This window comes from Python bivittatus, unplaced genomic scaffold, assembly GCF_059951505.1.
Source record: "Python bivittatus isolate LINGU-HERP-01145 unplaced genomic scaffold, Pbiv_v1 ctg000590_np1212, whole genome shotgun sequence".
Classification (NCBI taxonomy): Eukaryota; Metazoa; Chordata; class Lepidosauria; order Squamata; family Pythonidae; genus Python; species Python bivittatus.
In genome coordinates this window covers 29235753-29254874 of record NW_028277086.1, presented here as the reverse complement: position 1 = coordinate 29254874, position 19122 = coordinate 29235753, and the positions used below count along the sequence as shown (strand labels likewise).

Here is a 19122-nt window from a genome sequence, read left to right as displayed (position 1 = left end):
AGTGATCCTGCTGAGAGGGGTGGTGTAAATGTTGTTCTACTTTTTGCATCCTGATTGTTTTTACTGAGCCTTTAACGTAACCGGCTTTAAGTCTCTGTGCTCTAGCAGCCATACGCGTCCCATAAATTATTAGGCCATCCAAAACGCACTCCTGCGGTCACTGCGAGTCCAGCCACGCCTCGGCGCCTAGATACGGTGTGAAACCTTTTCTCCCTGTGGAAAAGCAGAAAATAAAACGTCTTGCAGTTCTGCTTGGTGCGGTGCAAAAAAAGAGAAAAAAAAAGATTGTGCCAGAAGGGAAGAAAAAGTTCCCTGGGCGATGCAGCCCATTAAAGAGGTTGCGAAGAGGAAAACGTCCAGCAAAGAAATTAGACACCGAAAAGCCCGCCCTTTTCCACGCCAGGGCGGCGACCGCGGAGGAGAAAGAAGCCGCGGGGGCTCCAACGGAGACAGAGCCGCAGCCTAGTCCGGCCCATCCGCAGTGCGTTGCCGCGCCGCGCCGCCCTCCACCCTTCCTTGTGCTGGGAAACCAATAGACGCCGGGGATGTTAGCGGCTGGGAGGTGGCCGTGTTGCTACAGCAGCGGCCGGGAGCCGGAGTCTGGCGGGGCGCGCCATGGAAGAGCCGGAGGGTAAGGGTGGGGATCGCGAGGAGGGCGCCCTTCCCGCGGGGAAGAGACGCCGACCCTTGCGCTCCTCTAGGCTGGCGGGAAGAGAGGGAGGCGCCGGGGAAGGGGCGGCGGCGAGTCCGTTCGCAGCGAGAGGGGAAAGGGGAGAAAGCGGGAGGGCTCCTTGGATGCCGAAGCCTCCTCCTGGAAGGAGGGAGGAGGCTCTCTTCTCCCTGGAAGGGGCTGAGGAGGGAGGGCCGGGTCTCCCGCGGGGTTTTCATCCACCCTGCCGAGGCACGTCTCCTCCCGTTTGTTACTGGGCGTGTCGGCTGGGTGTCGACTCCGGCCGCTGCCCCGTCCTCCCGCGGCGCCTCGGGCAGTGCCGAGGCGTTTGGCGTCCCTGCGGTCATTTTGGAAGCCGGATTAACTAGACGGGTTGGAGGGATGGCAGGTGAGTTCCGAAACGGGCCTTTCTAAAGCCAGTGAGCGGGATTCGCCCCGCAGCCGTACAAGTCAATCATGCGGAAACCCGAGGCCAGGTTTTGAACTCTGCGTGCTGATTAGATGATTAACGCTGTTTGTTAGCTACTTGGGGCACGGGTGGGCACGGGGGAGGGAGCCGCATGAAAATGGTGAAGTCTTTCTTTCTTTCTTTCTTTCTTTCTTTCTTTCTTTCTTTCTTTCTTTCTTTCTTTCTTTCTTTCTTTCTTTGTAATGTATTTTCAGAAGTGATGCTAGGGATAATTGGGGGCTAGAATGCATCACACGATGAATATTAGCATGGAAATCCTGAGAGAACTGTATTTAATGTAAGTACATATTTGAGCCAGTTGAGGTTTTGTATTCAATTAGGGATGCAAAGAAAAAAAGGGGGGGTTACTTTATTGTCATTTATGGAAAAGGCCTAAACCATTTACTCTTGGAATGAGTCCTTTGCTGACTTTGAAAGCCTACCCTGCAGAATTGGGTTTGGCAAAGCATTCTTGCCACATTTAGTCAACAGAATCCTCACTTAATCTTGTTGAGGATGATGACAGCACTATTTAAAGTGCCTTGGCATCTCCATTTTGTTCTTTCCTGTGGATTTGCTTGAACTGAATTTCAGCCTCTTTTATTTCATAAATCAAAATCAGCAATCTTATTGATAATGTTTTTTTTTAATTTAGATGTGGTGCAAGAGAAGGTGTTTTTACTAAGAAAAATGTAAAAAGAGCAGACTGTTTAAACTTCATTTAAATCAATACATACTGAAAAAGCATAGCTGTTTTGGTACATGGCATTGCTTCTTTAGGTAAATTCATGTTTAAAACTATACGGAGATTTATGCATATATCTAGTTCTATGAGTGATAAAATGAATCCCAAATGTGTATCTTCAATGTAAGTATGTATGAATGTTAAAATATTTGTAGTAAAAGCAGAAATGCATTTTTTTATGAATTGGACTTGTATTTTATGTTGGTTCAATATCAGAGTCTCAGAGATCTTTCTAATTATGTTATTGCTGGGCTTTGAACTGTCTTTTAAAGTATTGAGTTTGACAAGAAAAAAGAATGTTAAACTGATCTCATCACCATGCAAGGCATCAACAGGTATATCCAACAATGCTGCAAGTCTGTGAATCAGCTTGGAAGTACATCAATCCCATTTAAATCAGAGTGTCTTCATTTTTAATGGCCTGATCTAGAAAACATCTTTATCTTCTGAACCATGACTATATGCTGATTTATGTAAATTAATTGATTAGCATTGCACCCCTATACCACAGTATGATGCCATCCAGATGTTTTGTACTTCAGTTCCATGAACTGCCCAGCATGGCTGATGGCAGTAGAATGTAGGAATTGTAGTACAAAACAGTTAACAGCTGTAATACATTCAGTTTCTTTGCTGAGATTCTTGCTGTGGTTGTGGAGAATATATACAATAGTGATTGTAGCAGAAGAAATAGAAGTTGAGCTTGGGTTCAGTTTAGTTTGCAGTCTTGGTGCCCACAAGAGCATGGGTGCCATGGAGCATTGGTAGTCTAGGGCCTTTAGCTGCTGCTGCTGCTGTGCCAGTAGAGGAGAGAATGAGAAGACAGGTGAGGAAGAAAAGAAGATAGCATCGGGCAGGGTGGGTAAATAGAGTGGGCAGAAGCAGGTCCAAGAGATCTTGGAAGTCCAGGCCCTGTCCCAGACAACACCTGCTTTGTGACAACCAAAACAACTGGCCAGAGAATAGAATGGTCAATAAGCTTGTCTAGGAAGACCAGTAGCATGGTCTGACAGGACACCAGCTTTGCATATGCAGGCTTGATGTCTTGTACACTTGAAGATGTGTCACCATCAAAATGTTCTCCTATTTTGTTTGGGAAATGGTTAAAACCATGAGTTAGCCAACTCTTGAAACCATGCACCAATCCCAACAGCAGAGGGAGGACAGTTTCCTGCTTCCTTCCACTATGACATCTATTATAACAGAAATTTTTGGTATCTTTGTGAAATAAAATTAGATTCAGTATTAGTGAAGTTTTAGATATCTAATATTTAAAAATTGAAAAGAGTTGGAATGATAGAAGAAGAATTGAAGATCACCAAACTACCAGTAGTACTATTAAAATAAGCCTAAGTCAAGAACATAGGATAGAAAGTAAGATATTTTTTGGTTTCACAATTGTTTTTATGACTGAAGAAGAACAGATTCTTAGTGTGCTGTTTTCAAAAAAACCTGTATACCAAGAGTATTAAGCCAAGCAAACTAAAAAGCCAACTGGAAACAAATCATGCAGACTTACTATAGGTAACAAACCTCAAGATACCATACATGAATCTAGCTAAATATATGACCATCCCTTCAAAATCATGTTTTCCTTTTTATCAAGGAATAAAAGAAGTATTGTATTCAGAAGTGCTCAGTGCAAAAAAACCCCCACAATTTGAAAAACTTTAAATACTTTTTGCAGCCATTGATACCTGCATAATTTTTAAAATTTATTTATTTATTTATTTATTTATTTATTTATTTCATGGCCTCCCACAGAGTTTCTGCCCAACTCCAGACTTCTTGGTCAGAATTTATCCTGTGGATTATACAAGTATTTACACAGATATAAAAACAAAGTATGTGGCAACTAGTAAATGAATAACATTACACCAGTCCTTTTGTGGCATAGAACATCAGTTTTATTTTCTTAATGAAGGAGGTTCACCTTGAATGTACATTATATATTGCTTTGTTATGATGAGTTCTTCATTCCAAGTACTGTAACTTTATACTGTTGCTAATATCATGTATAAGACCTTGTTATGTCATTATGAAACTTTTGTGACTTTTCCAACAGTTTTTAAAGCTTTTAATTATATACATACTGTTTGCTCTAAGATGTTACATGTGTAATTAAGTTCTAAGGCAAATCATTTGTTTATATTTGTTTAAAAAGATGCTGATTCAGTTTAAACAGACAAAACTGAGTTATTCACTTAGGAACGCTAAATCAGATGCACAGGTAAAAAATGGGGAAGCCTAGTTGGCAATAACAGTTGTAAAAAAAAACTTTAGAAAGTGAATATGAATCAGCAGGGTAACACAGTTGCTAAAAAAGGCAAATGTTGTTTTATGTACTATCAATAAAAGTATAATTTCCAAATTCTGGTAATAGTGCCAAGCTATTGTGCTTGAGTGAAATTACCCTTTTAGTATTATGTCCAGATCTGGACTATGCTTTAAAAAGGATTCAAACAGATTGGAATGAATTCGGTCAGAGGAAGGCAGTGATCAGGGGACTAGAAATTAAGATTTTCAAGGAGAGATAGTTGTGGGTTTTTTGCTTTGAAAAAATAATTGAGGGGAATAAGAAAGACCTTTCCAACTATTTAAGAAGTACCACACAGAGGAAGATCTGGTCTCTTCATATCAGAATGCAAGACCCAGATTCATTCATTCATTCATTCATTCATTCATTCATTCATTCATTCATTCATTCAAATGTGTTATAGTTGCCCAACTCCAATGGACTCATAAGGATGATGGTCTTATATTACAAGAAGATAGATACCACTTATGTGTCAGAAAATTATCTTAACATAAATTAAAATCTAAACCATCTTTTCTATTTTTATTGCATCTTTCTTATTGATTGTATTTTTAAATATCTACTAAAATAAAATTAAAGCATTTTTTAAATAATAGAACCTGCTATTGAGGGTGGTAGTTCTCTTTGCTGAATGCATTCAAACAGAGGCCAGACAGCCATCTTTTGGAAATTATTTAATTTGGATTACTGCCTTGGGCAGGGGTTGGACTAATTGGCCTAAATGGCCCATGCCAAATTCATGCTTCATCGTAGCTTTTATTTTGATTCTAGAATTAGATATAGTCTATATGGAAGAAGTAAAAATACCCAGTGAGTGCAATACATTTCCTTTCTGTGAATGACATCCAATTGTTCCTCAGAAAAAGGATGTTAGATCTAATAGAGGCTTTGATTAGTAAAAAGGAGACAATTTTCACAGATCTCTTCTTCCCTGGCAGCTTCTCTGCTCCTCAATTTGTTCCAGAGGATTGAAGGACCATTCTTTCCTATTCTGCTGACAGAAACCTCCACTAGATCAAATATCATTTTGTCATGGAGAAATTCAACAAACACATGATATTCCATGGTATTTTAAAGCCACATCATTTACTGAACCAAGTTTGTAGTACAATGAAATTTGTGCTTTATGTATTACTTTGGATTGTTTTTTCCATATCTGTTTTCAGCATTAGTGAAATAGAGACTTCTGATAAACTATATAGGAAGCTGTTATATAAAATTAATTGTATTTATTGGTGTATACACTTTTTAGCCCAGTCTCCATGAATGAACAATCCTAAAGTTGTTTCATTTAGTAACTCAGATTTATTTATTTATTTACTTAATCAATTCATGTGGCCACCCAACTCATAATTTATGATTCTGTGTGGCTTAAAACGACCAACAAAAATAATAAGAACAAAAATAAATACAGTGGTACCTCGGTTCACGAACTTAATTCGTTCCGTGACTCTGGTCGCGACCCAAATTGGTCGCGACCCAAATCAAATTTTCCCATAAGGTTCAATGTAAATACGGTTAATCCGTTCTGACCCCTCTGAATTTGGTCGCCAACCGATTTTGGTCACGTCCCGAATCAAATTTTCCCATAAGGTTCAATGTAATTACGGTTAATCCGTTCTGAACCATATGTATTTTTTTTTTAAACCACAAAAATATGAAACAAAATACAGTACGAAGAGAGAGAACGCTAACCTTGCTCGATGTGACTTCTGGCATGGAGGACAGGAAGGCGGGTGGGGAGGCGGTTATTGCTTGGAGGGAGAGTCCTCCTCCCTACAGGAAGCCATGACCACATGTCACGGGAGGGAAAATGGCCGCGGATCCTGTTTGTCACCCGATCCGGCATTCGTGAACGGAAGCAAAATTTTGCAAACGGAGCTGTTCGTGACCCGAATTGTTCGTGAAGAGAAGCGTTCGTGACCCAAGGTACCACTGTACAAATTAATTCCATCTTAATGTTGAATTAAGAGAAGATAGAAGAAAACTGGCAGAATTTAAGGACTGATATCAACCCTTCAAGGTAAACCAGATCATGAAAGCACATATTGCAAAGACTATTGGAACTTTAATGTATTGGGTATTCTGCCAGAGTTTCCCTTTGTTTTCTTTTATACGAAGCAGAATCAAGGCAAGATTATTTTAATTCTTTTTCTGTGATGGAGGACTTGGATGAGGAAGTTCATGGTCATGGGAGAAGCATCTCCTCAACCCACAGCCTGAGCATGTGAAAGCAAAGAGGGTGAGACTGGCACCACCCTAAGGAATTCATAGTGTTTAGTTGCAGACTTTGGGAGTTAGAGTTAGTCTGGTGAGATTCTGTCTAGCAGGTGTAAGCTAATAAAGTAACTGAGCAATTCCAGAACCATCTCGTGGAGTTTCTTGGGCTGAACCTGACACTTTCTTACACTTACTGTTGTCCCAGGACTACATTTCATGTACAGTTTCTTTTATTTGTTAACAGCCCTTGCATTTCTTTGTCAGCTATACCTCTACCTTCCTCTATGCAATCCAGGAATGGATGCAATTGGTGTACAGGATTTCTGCAAAGACTCTCCTGGCTACAGTCACTACCTGTTCTTTGATCAGGAGCCAAGAATTCAAGAGGACACTCAAATTGTGCACCAGTTCTGCCTAGGGGAGTTACTATCCCATCCTGAACTAAAGATGGAAGTTTCCCAGATCTGGGGTTCCTAAAACCCACAGCCATTGAGTCTTGCTAGGGTTAATATGAAGCCCATTCTTATCCAACCAGACCTCCACAGACTCCAGACACCAGGAGAGCAGCTTGACAGCTTCACTTGTTCGGCCTGGGGTAGAGATATATAGCATACTGATGGTACTAAAACCCATGCTGACAGATTGACCTCACCCAGCACCTTCATGTAGATGTTAAACAGGAGCAAAAGAAAACATAAAGTCCTGAGGAACTCCATGTACCAATACCAACTGGAACCAGTCCTGGAAAACCACAACACCATGCCCTCCACTTCCATTCTTCAAAACCAGTCTGGAAGAAAAGCTATTGAAGGCATCAGAGAGATCAAGGAGGGCCAGGATGGATACACCACCCCCATCCTGGCTTCATCAGAAATGATTAACAAGTGTGATCAGTACTGTGTCTCAGTATTATATCTACATTTGAGACCCAACAGAAAAGGATCTAGATAATTCACTTCTTCCAGGGCCCTCTGAAATTGTAACCTGACCACTTTTTCAACAGCCTTTCCTAAAAAAAGAGGATTGGAGACAGGATAAAAATTGTCCTGCACTGTTGAATGCAGTGGTGGTCTCTGTTCGCACTCTTTACAGGTTTCCTCTGTTCCCTTTTCTTTCTTCCTATTTGGATCTAGTCAGCATTTGGAGTAAGTGTAAGAATTTTCCTTTTTCTCTTGGGGATTAATATGTTCACATACACACGAACACACTGACATGAACACCAATAGTTGGAATAGCATTTAGCAGCTTTTCCCTGGTTCCACTATTGTCTCTAAGTACTCTCTGCTGAAATCAGGCTTGACTGCCAGCAAAACAGTACTAAGCATTTCACAAGGATTTCTTCAGGGATGAGTTATGGCAGACCAGACCCCAGACTGCTCAGGGAAATGTCTTTGTGGTAAAAAAACAAGCAGCCAAAATTCTACCTACATTCTATTCTTCTGCGATATATGGCCGTATCTGTGCAGCATTAGTTGTACAGTAGAGATAGGCAAACTTTGGTGGCCCATGGACTACACTTAACATTTTGGGGAAGGTTTGTAAGGCTTTGACAAGTATATGGCCATATCATATATGTGGGCCACAAGGGGAGTGGAGGAGTTAGGTTTTCTTTCAATGTTTTGAAAGTGAGCTACATATTTTAAGACTTACACTATAATTTCCCACTTCAAAATGACAAGAAACCATATTGTCAGAAAACTCTGGAGAGCTGCAAACATAATATTTCAGGGCTGCATGGGCTGCCAGAGACTTACAAGGCTCTAAGTGCCACCCAGTCCCATTGTACAGCAAAGTAGCATACACAGCAAAGCCTATTTGCATTTATTTTGGATTTCTAGGTATTTGTAGATTCTGCTGTCCATTTTTAAAGTATACTGAATTATGTTGAAATTATTGAAAGTTGAACACATCACTGAGGACTTGCATCCTGCTGCAGCAGAAATGTAGATAAAGTATGCCATGTTAATAAGATTAGATTAGTGCTCACAAAATAATTGGTCATGCTCAACTTTCCATGTCATCTCTCTGTATTGTTCTCTTATGGTGGTGCACAGAAAAGAGACTCTATGACAATATAGCAAAAAATAGTCTGGAGTTCAGTCAAGGACACATAGAGTTCTTAGAACAAAAGGATGTGAGGCTGGGATGGTCACAACTGAGTGGCAAAAATTAACATTATCTGAAAATGTCCTAAAAGAAGCTTCTGTTTTAAGTTAGGTTGGGTCTTGTGTAAAGCTGATGACCAATATCTTGCTCAATTCTAGAGATTGATTAAAAAGTTAGAAAGCCATAGATAATTTGCTATTGTATTGAATTCTAAACCTTGCAAAGCTCATGACACTCATTTCGTCCCTTAAAACCCATCTAAAATAGGAGAAATCAGCCTATCTTGTGGAGTCCACGGTTTTTAAGGGGTACTGTGAGTGCTTAAGAAACCCATTTTATCCATTAATGCATTAATAAAATTTTCAGCTCTATCTTTTTTGAGTAGGCTCTAGGAGCTTCAAATGGGATGGCTGAGGAACTGTGCATGCTTCCCAACAACAATTGGCCATGTGTTGCACATCCCTGCTGTAAATAGTAATACCTAGAATCCAATGGTATGTTTGAGTTTTCCTGGTGGAACAGAAGGAGTCGATTCTAAATTTCTGCACCCTCTAGACACCTTTCAATTCTACTCCAGGGGGATCCCAGTCTCCAGACAAAGAGGGTTGGGTTAGAATGGGGAGAAAAGGCAGTAAAAGAGTTTCTGTTGCACAGACTACTACATTTACAATGCTGGATTCATTTCATTAACAGGTGTTCAGTCACATTAAGTAGGTAGAGTTCCAGTATTGGTGGTATGCTTCTGAATAAAGTACGGCTCTGGATTTATATCACTTTTCCATATATTGGTGGCCACTAATGTTTTCTGGCCTGCAGATGTCATTATATATGCTTGCATGATGGCTACATTGAGGGAATTAAATGAGACCTTATGCAAAACTTCCAAAATTGTAAGAGATTTTGGTATTCATAAGCAAAGTCTTTCAAGATTTTAATTATTTATTACTGCCTGTCTTATATTTGTTAAAAGGCCAACATGACGTCCTGACCAGGTTACCTTGATTCAAATTTAAAGTCATATTTTCTCATTTAGCTCTCAATAAAGTATTACAACATTCTGAAGTTGCAGTTTTTACCCAAGTACACAAGATCTTATTGATTACACCATTGGTCTGCTACAGTTGGGTGTACTTTGGAAAAACTACTTTGGAGAAACTACAGTGAAGAAATAGAAGCCTTTCTTAGGTCATGAAGTGATCAGGGGTACATTTGAAAAGTGAAAGCTGTAGGAGAATTGTAGAATTCATTTAAACCAGAGACTAGCACACCTTCATTGAAGTGCAGATTAATTATGATTATTAATTGCTATTGGAGGTAAAGAAGCCTAAAGAAGGGAGGTGTTACAGTCCCTCTTTATAGACTTATGCAAATTATAATATACATTTAATTAGTACAGTATAGCCAGTTTGATTGGATTATGGCAAAGTGTGTGTTAGTGAGCTTAGGATGGTGAGGTAATGGACTGTAAACAGTAACTTACTTGAGTTAAACAAAGAGGTCTTAGAATTTGTTTTGTTGAGCTGTTACTTTCCCAAATGGCCTTGCTTGTCAGCACCTCTCCTTATCTGAATCAGCATTCCTTGTCTCAAAGTGTTTATGGCTGAGCTAGCAGTTTATTTTCCCTTGAGAATGTGCATGTAGGGATAGGGTGAGTGCCTTTGAGAAAGGAGGGGGAGCCGGCAGCGGGATTTACTTGAGTACCCTAACACCATTTTCCCTTTCAGTCAAGTGTTTCTTGTATTTAATTGGTTTATAACTGAGTTACTGCTTTGTATTCTCTTGAAAATATATTTAGGTTAGTGGCTTTTCAGTTTGCTCCCCAAAACTTTAGTTCAACTCATAAAACTGAACTGTTCTGTAATAAAAGTGCCCTATTAAAGAGTTGAAGTTCAGTCTAATCTAAGGATATTTGTTATAATCTGAGGATTATTGACAGCGTTATCTAAAATTCTTTTAAAATAGTTTGGGGTTTTTTTTTCTTGCTTTCAATTTTTTTCTGGGGGTGGGGGAGGGTATGTTTAAATCTTTTAAGCCAAGGATCGTGTGGTTCTGGAAGCATTCCTGTTATCCCTGCAATGTCTGTTTCTTGAACTGGCCTACTTCAAAGGGCTGACAAACATGTAATATTAGGAATTATGAATAAAATGATTTGTCTGCTTCCTTTTCTATATGTAAATGCAGAAACTTGTGGCTGAGAATCTAATATCCCAAATGTGTTCTTTCTAATCGCTTTTAAAAGTTTGTGTGGTCATCACATGTAATGTAATTGTGTCTTATATTTATGCACATAGGCCCTTACATATATAGAAAGGTCATACATATAAGACCATGCATGATTTCCTTCTTTGTATTACATCATTGGAAAACAAAGGAAATATTTAGCTTCCTAGTAGATTACTTGTTTTTGGCAAATAGAACTGCAGTCAGTTGGGCATCTGCCAACAGCAGTAATTCAGAGATGGGAGATTGTTGAAAGCAAATACAGTACTGCTGTTGTTCAATCAGATGGAAATTGTTGAATATTCTGTAGTACTATCTGTTACCATTATGCCAAAAGGACATAATAGATGCCCATAGGTTGGTTGAAAATCATTAATATCAATTAGTTTCTTGAAATAATGGTGATTTTTATTTGTGTAAGTGGTGACATTATAAAACATCAGTTTATAAACAAAATTTTGCTTAACATTACTTTGAAAATCTAGGATATCAGCATATATTCAGGATCCCCTGAGTATGAGCAGTTACAGTATGAGCAATCTGTTAAATGATTTTTTTGTTTAGGAATGTAGGACATCTTTGCAGAACTGACCAACATCTGCCCAGTTCCACATTCTTTTCGGGGAAATACTGACACTGAAATTCCACTGGAAATCAGCTGTGGCCCATAGCTTCTTTGCATTACCTAGGAAGCTTTGCTTTCTATTCTAATATGCTTAACAGAAGAATTTGCTTTGATAATGAAACAGTCATTTTAAAGCTCCCACAGGAAGGTTTGTATATTGATATTATTAATATATCGCCAGGCCTAGGAAATGAATGCTTTTCTTTTCCTTTCCTTTCTTTTTTCCTTTCCTTTTCTTTTTATGGGTTTTCCATATAATCCCAATATAGAATCCAAAGATTATATGTGAATGGAGTGTTATGAGTTACTCTCTCATTCTTTGTTCAGTCTGTTACATGGTTAGTAATACATTTATATCTGTTTGCAGTGTGACCAAAAGACTTCAGTTCTTTGTACTTCCAGAATAATTCATAATTTCACTTTCTTTAAAATTACCAAAACATTCTGAATGCTGTGCTATGCTCTGTTTCAGATAAAAAAAATATATGGAGTACTTTCTACCCTAGCCTATCCCTTAAGTTGGATCATTAAAAGCTTTGAAAAAGAAAACAGATGAGGTATTGTTTTTTGAATGGAAAGTTTTGGATGCAGAACCTGGTGGACTATACAATAAAGGATGTCTCTTTCCAGGTTCTTGTATTTTTAAATTCACCATTCAGGTCCCTCAAGCTATTTATACAATAGTCTAGTGTTTTTTCAATTACTGACCCCCCTCATTGTTCAGGGAACCTTCCCAAGGACTATAAATTCATCAGTACTATATAATATCTTAAAGCTTGGAAAAAGAAAATGTTATGCTTCCAAATATGAAATGCAGAGCATTTCCATCTCTGAAGACCATTTTATGAGTTAAATCCACAAGATTACATGTTTTATAATTGTAGTTTAGGTTTGTTATCAGCCTATTTTTAAGTAGACCAGCATGATAACAATTGCTGTTGGCTAAGAAATGCTAAGTGGGATTTGTATTACCACAATAATTGTGTATATGTTTGTTTTTCAGATTATGGAAGTGCACGACAGCCTGAAGACTTATTACCATGTAGGATTTGTGGAAGGACTTTTTCCCCAAATGCATTAGTGAGTATGAGTATAATGTCAGATGAATTTATTTAAATCAGTATGAGAAACGATGGGATTTTTTTTAATGGAATGGTTATATGCTGTTATTTAAAAGGCAGAGCATGTCCCCATCAGCCTTTGCTCTGCTTTTTAGGGAAGAGCAGGGCTTTTTTTCCTGCCAGCTCAAAACCTGGATTAAAAAATAAAAAAGAAGCTGCAGATGTTCTCTCTCTCTCTCCTTTTTCCTATTATGTATAGGGTGAGTGGGAAGGCTAATTAAGCAACCAGTCACCTCTGGCCTTGTCAAGAGCCCCAATAATGCAAAAGCCTCTGAACTGCCAACTTATGCCTTGCAGCATTCCCTCAGCAGCAGGGAGGCTGCTTGTTCACTTCAGCCTGTGGAGAGGTTTCCAGGAGACAGTTTCTGACCTTGTGCAGAACCTTGTTGAGCAAACACTTATTTCAGTTCCTCGTCTGTCCTCTTTTTCACAAGAGCTGCTCCATACCTGAAATTGCAAATAGTGCAGGGAACATCACAAAGAATTGAGCTCTCTGTTTTCCCAAACTGTGGACTCCAAGATAGGAATATTGGCCTGCACAGTCGTTATTGCTCCAGCCATAGCATCAGGGGCCTGGGCCAAGGAATCATCAAAGGCGGGCGGGAGCTTACTTGTGGGAAAATTCCCCAGTCCTGTCTGCTTTTGTATTTTGGCAGAAGCCCTGGTACTTTCTACCATTTTTTTCTTTCCTGTAATTTGAGGGCCTAGGGAAGATAATGTTGTTTCCTCTATTTATTGGGTCAGTTCCTGGCCCCTTCTGTGGGCTGCACATACTGTTCAAGTGTGGAACTTGGCATAATGTAAGAGATATTCAACCTCTCACCAGATCTGGGAATAATGTTCTTCCTTAGTGAATTTCCCCTCTTCTTCCACTTGTTCGTCATTGCCCTCCTCAACTACCTCCTCCTTTTTCTTTTGTTCCCATGGGAATAAATATGAAAGTAAACACCTCCCATGACAGCAGGAGGAAAGGCTTATTCAAGATAGGTGCAACCCTCAATTCAAGTCCATAGTAATACATAGTCAATAGTTTTCATTGAAAGTAACTCCTATAGTATTGTTTAAAAATTGTTTAGAATTAAAACCACTGTCCTCATGGTGATGGCTGAGAAATTGCCAGGTTTATTTGATTGGAGGCTTATGAACAAATACCTTTGTAGGGCTCTGTTTTGCAAGATAATGGAACTTCCATTTCCACCCATCCTCACTGAAATGTTTCCTTAAAAGTTCATCACTCCTTTCTCCTTCAGTGGTTCATCATTTCTGTATTTCTGATTTAAACTACTATTACAGGCCTTTGTAGTGGCTCTCCTTGATGCCATTTGTTGGATTCCTATGAGAAACTTCAAATAGAAGATAGTGTTCTTAATAGTGTTGACCCTGGCCAGGTGTGTGCGAGAGGGAGGTCATAACTCTTTCGATCAAGAGGAACCTCTGGATTTTCCATTCATATAGAGTAATTTTGAGATTGTATCCTACTTTTTGCCCAAGGTGAACTCATCTTTTTATAGGCCCATGAGATTCTTTATTTTTAATAACCCATCCTATTACTGGGTACAGAACTGATAAAAATTAAATGAATGTTGGGTTTTCAGGATCTGTCCGAATCATATGCTGTTAGGTGTTTAGATAGCTTGTTTGTATCTATAAACCCAGTGATCAAGGCAGAAAATACTAAATATATCAGTAGCCCCTCAAGTTCTGCAACAGCCTTATTATGGCAGGTTGGATGTGATCCCAGGCGGAATGAGTGAGAGCATTATACTGTAAGAATATATACTACTAGCAGAGTCACCCAAGGCATGAAGTTATCCCTACTCCCCAGCTAAAGCAAGCAAGAACCTAGTATCCATATAGGAAGATGCTGGAGACAGATTATCACTTTAGTGACTATTATGAAGGTTTTTAATATTGTACAGGAGAAGGCAATGGTAAACCACTCCTGTATTTTACCAAGAAAACCAGATGGATAGACAAAGTGATTTAAGATATCTTGTAGATTGCCAGATGATGGGACCCTTAGCTCAAGATGGTACTCAGCATGCTACTGAAGAAGAGCTGAGGATCTTTTGGAATAGTAATGGTGCTTAAGATGTGGCCAGATTAAAGCATTTGGGATATCTAGTTGCTGATATTGCCATGCAGGAAAAAAATGAAGCTGCACAGACAGAATTACAGTGGGAACATGGAACATGAGAAGCATAAACATGGGAAAGCTTAACTCAATGAAAGATGAAATGAATCAACTACACACTGATATCTTAGGCTAGATAATTAAAGTTAATTAAAATGCACTGGAATTGGGCATTTTCAGTCAGAAGACAAAGAAGGAGCAGCTTGCTCTCATAGTCAGGAAGGATATAGCAAAGACAGTACTTGGGTACAGTGCAGTCAGTGGCCAAATAATATGTATTAGATTTCTTGGATAATTCTTTAAAGTGATGATTATCCAAATGTATAATCATCTCTGGCTTAGGAAACAGAAGTTAAGCAGAATGACTTATCAGTTTCTATTAATCCAGTTATTTCTTCATTGCTAACATAGTCTTTGAACAATGAAAATAATGCTTATATGCATGGACGTTACTTGATAGAGTTTACAGAAATCAAATCGCCTATATTATTGGAACAGGGAGGTAGAAGAGTTCTGTTAGAGGTGGGCTGACTATGGAACAAATTACAAACTGCTGATGCCGAAGTTTCAAGTCAAGCTAAACCGAAGAAGAAGCCAGTCAGTTTCCATGATATGATCTTGACCGTATGCTCACCATTTTCAAGGAGAACACCAGGAATCACTTTGAAGCACTTAACGTCATTGAGAGGGAACCAGAGGAATTGTGGAATGAATTTAAAGAAGTAGCTAAGGATGAATGGGAACAGAAACTGCCAAAGACCAAGAAATAGAAAAAAGTAAAGCAGATGTCAGAACAGTTAAAACTACCAAAAAGACAAGCAAAGACAAAAATCTCAGGAAGAAACTTAACAAAGAATTTTGGAGACTTATTAGAAAAGACAAGAAGCAGTTTTAGAACAACATCTGTAAAGACAAAAAATAGAAACATGGAAACTCAGAGGTTCTAATTTCAAAATGGGTACCAATGGACAGATAGTAATTGATTCAAAGAAGATCAAACAAGAACTATTTACAAGCACCTCTGGTGCTAGAAGATGAACTTAGAGCAACACTTGGCCATTATCAAGTGGGAAGACTATAGGAATTGACATAATATTTTCAGAAATATGGCTAGCAGCAGCAGAACAATCAGTTAAGTTTCTAACCAAACCATACAATATCCATAATTGTACCGGCTAGCAAAATAACACTTAGGATCATCCAATGCAGATTTGAGCCGTACATGGAAAGGAAAATGCTAGATATTCAAGCTGGTTTTAGAAAAGGCTAAGGAACAAGAGACAATATTGCTGATGCATGTTGGATAATTGAGAAAGCCAAAGAATACCAAAAAGAACTTAATACGTACTTCATTATAGAGAGTAAGGAGGATGACCTTGGCGGAGATAGGCCAAATCCAAGCGATGAGGGGAAAAACTTGTCTTAAGTTCAAAACAAGCAAAAGGAAGGAAAGTAGCAGACTCCTTCCTAATTTGCATAAGAGAGGAGGCAAGTAAAGCAAAATCAACTTGCAAGATTCTATTCCTATAGCCAATCTTAATAAAAGCAGTTTTAGCCTTTCTGTGGAGTTGATTTCTTGATCTGGTCTACATAGTGGGGATCACAATCATTGATTATTTTGACTGTGTCAACCAGGTTAAATGGTAGAATGTCCTTAGGGAGGTGGGAATCCTGGAACATCTTCATAAAAAACCTACACACAGGACAGAAAGACATAATCTGGATGGAATATGGTGAAACAGATTGACTGCAAATCAGCAAAAAAGTGAGCCAAGCCTGCCTACTCTCCTTTTATTCAGACAAAATGCTGAACTTATATTGAGGGAGACTGAATTGGAAGAAAAGAAATGTTTTAAAATCGGAAGAATAACTATGCTATTCTTGATGACTCTGCTCTGATAGCTAAAAATGCAAATGATCTGGAAGCTCTAGGGCAGGTAGTCTTCACTTAACAACCCTAATTGGGACTGGGAATTCCACCACTAAGCAAAGCAATTGCTAAGTGGGAAATCACGACCACAACTCTGCTTTCCAGCTGGAAAGGCACAAGACTACTCAGTTTCACACGTTTGGCTTTTGTTTGCCTCCTAACCTGCCCTTTGGAATGCTCAAGTGCCTGCTTACTGTCTTGTACACATCAAAAGCAATGTGATTGCACTGGTAGCTCAGGGCTGGGAGCCTCAGGTGCACTACACAAACAGCTTACTCTCTTGAAATCCCTTCCTCTCCAGTCTCTCTGCTCTGTAAGGGGTGGGTGGGAGAAAAAAAACAAGATTTTTCTTTAGTCAATCTCTCCTTTGCCTGATTCTCCCCCTCCCAAAAAGGAAGGGATTGCAAGAGAGTAAGCTGCTCTTCTACACATCGAAAGCAATGCAATTGTGCCAGCAGCCCAGGTCTGGGAGATGCAGGTACACTACACAAACAGCCTACAGTACTCTTTTCCTCTACAATCCACTCTGTGGGGGTGGGGGGGTAGCAAAAAAAAGCAAGTGATTTCTGTAGGCAGTCTCTCCTTTGACCCTTTCCCACTGCTGGTGAGGAACAGTCCTACCAGTTGCTCTCTTGGGGATTTTTATTGGGATTGGACTTATATTTGTAACTGGTTTGTATAGTTAGTTGGTTTCCCAATTTTGCTTAATTGGAATTTCTCTATAACTGATTAAGTCTGTGATGTGTTTTCTGCTCAGGGGACAAAATAAAGTTATTGTCCTGCTTTCTCTTGGAAGAGAGCAATTAACCTTTTCTTTTTGTGTCTATCCCTGCTGACCAGAAGGAAACCTCAGTGACTACCAACTTTCCATGTTATTCTCCAGTGTCAAAATTTCAATAATTCAAATCCAGTTTGGCTTATTAAGAATTGTGTGCAAAGTCTTAACAAATCATTCCAGGATAAGAGGATAGGCTTACTCAAATGCAAAAGATCATGTGTATAGAACAGGAACACTTTAATTTTTGTCTGTTTGCAAATTATTTTAAAAAAAGCTTTCAGTACTCAATTTGTTTTTGTTTTACATTTTTTATTATTAATTTACTATAACCAAGCCCTTAGAATAAAGTAAAGCAATATAATAAATATAGGCTTTATCCCCTGAGGTCTCTTTACTTCTCTTTCATGACAGGGAGAGCAAGTAAGTGAAAGAAAAAAATATTTCCAAATATAAATGTTCCTTTTTTTAACCTTCTGTTCACAGAAAAAGCATGTTCCCATTTGTCAAAAAACTGCTGCTAAAAAAAGAAAAACGTTTGACTCCAGCAGACAAAGAGCAGAAGGAACTGATATTTCCACAGTAAAACCTCTGAAGCCACGGGTAAGTACATAAATACTGAAATACAGTTATTATTAAAAAAATTATGTAATATTGGTTGGAAATATATTATGATCTTACAAGCTTTTAGAAACTTATTTGAAGTAGTGTACTCTGATTTTTTTTTCTTTTTCTTTGATTAAAGAACTGATAATTGCTTTAAATGCCCATCTTGCATAATATCTCTTTTGTCTTGGCATTACCTATATCATCAAATCAAAATGCTGATTTTAAACTTCATATTTTACTGAATTAAGAATGTTTATTATTTATTATTATACAGGGCTGCAGGCTAGATTTGGAAGAAGGTAGAGGCAAATAATTTATGCAGTACTGCCAAGAAAATTGAAAGTGCACGATGTGTTCATTAAGTTATCAGCTTGACTGAAGGAGATTCTACCATTTTGCCATATACTACAGAAGCTATTATATGAGCTCATATTCCTGAAGAATTGCAGCCAATAATGAAAACTAGAACATGGTAGTGTTATGCTATAAATAATGCAAGACTTCAGCTCTTGATTTTCTGGGATAAGTTTTTTTAAAGATAACTGAAAGAAGAGCAAGTAATATAACTGTGTTCTATTGAATAATATTGCATCTCAAAAGACTAGCTTTCTCTGTAAGAAAAACATACAAAACACATAATTCTGTACTCTACTAGATATTTTTTGTTGGGGTTAAAGTAGGCAGGTCTAATGCTTTAAATCAGCAGAGTTGTGCATTTCTTGTATATTCCTATGTCAGCAGCAGTTACAGATAGTCCTCACTTAACGACCGTTCATTTAACAACGGTTTGAAATTACAGAGGCCTCAGAAAGGGTGCTTTACAGCTCGTAAAGTACTTCTGGCCTTGTAAAATGTCACGTCACCCCACTCCCCGCATTTCAGGCACTTGACAACCGGCTCCTGAAGATTTGAGCTCCGTTCCTTCACACAACCGAGTGGGGAGGGGAAACCTTTTGGCAGCATGAAGGAATGGAGCTCAAATCCTGAAGAGGCTGTTCCTCCAGCCCAAGGAAGGATTTCCCATCCGTCCACAGAAGGGAGAGCAAACCCTTCAGCGGGCTTTAGGAATGTTTGAAAGCTAAAGGGCTGCCTGCCGGGAGGATTTCAGTTCTATGCGGAGCTGAAACTTCTGGCAGGCAGCCCTTTCGCTGTCAAAGGGCTGCCTGCTGGGAGGGTTTCTGCCCCACCCTGAGCTGAAATCC

General features: G+C 38.9%; 1 protein-coding gene across 6 annotated transcripts in view; it reads left to right on the top strand.

Annotated features, from left to right (window-relative positions):
- Positions 1 to 456: 456 nt before the first annotated feature.
- The window catches only part of ZC2HC1A (zinc finger C2HC-type containing 1A), a 41004-nt gene continuing 22338 nt past the window's right edge, over positions 457 to 19122 (top strand). For 2 of the 6 annotated variants that reach the window (XM_088149206.1, XM_088149205.1), the window contains exons 1-3: positions 457 to 631; positions 12355 to 12431; positions 17798 to 17914. In XM_088149206.1, coding sequence (XP_088005332.1) covers positions 616 to 631; positions 12355 to 12431; positions 17798 to 17914 — 210 coding nt within the window. In that variant the 5' untranslated portion in view covers positions 457 to 615. Of the gene's footprint in view, positions 632 to 702; positions 1059 to 12354; positions 12432 to 17797; positions 17915 to 19122 lie in introns of those variants that run through there. The other 4 variants (XM_088149204.1, XM_088149207.1, XM_088149202.1 and 1 more) reach the window with 4 other exon arrangements.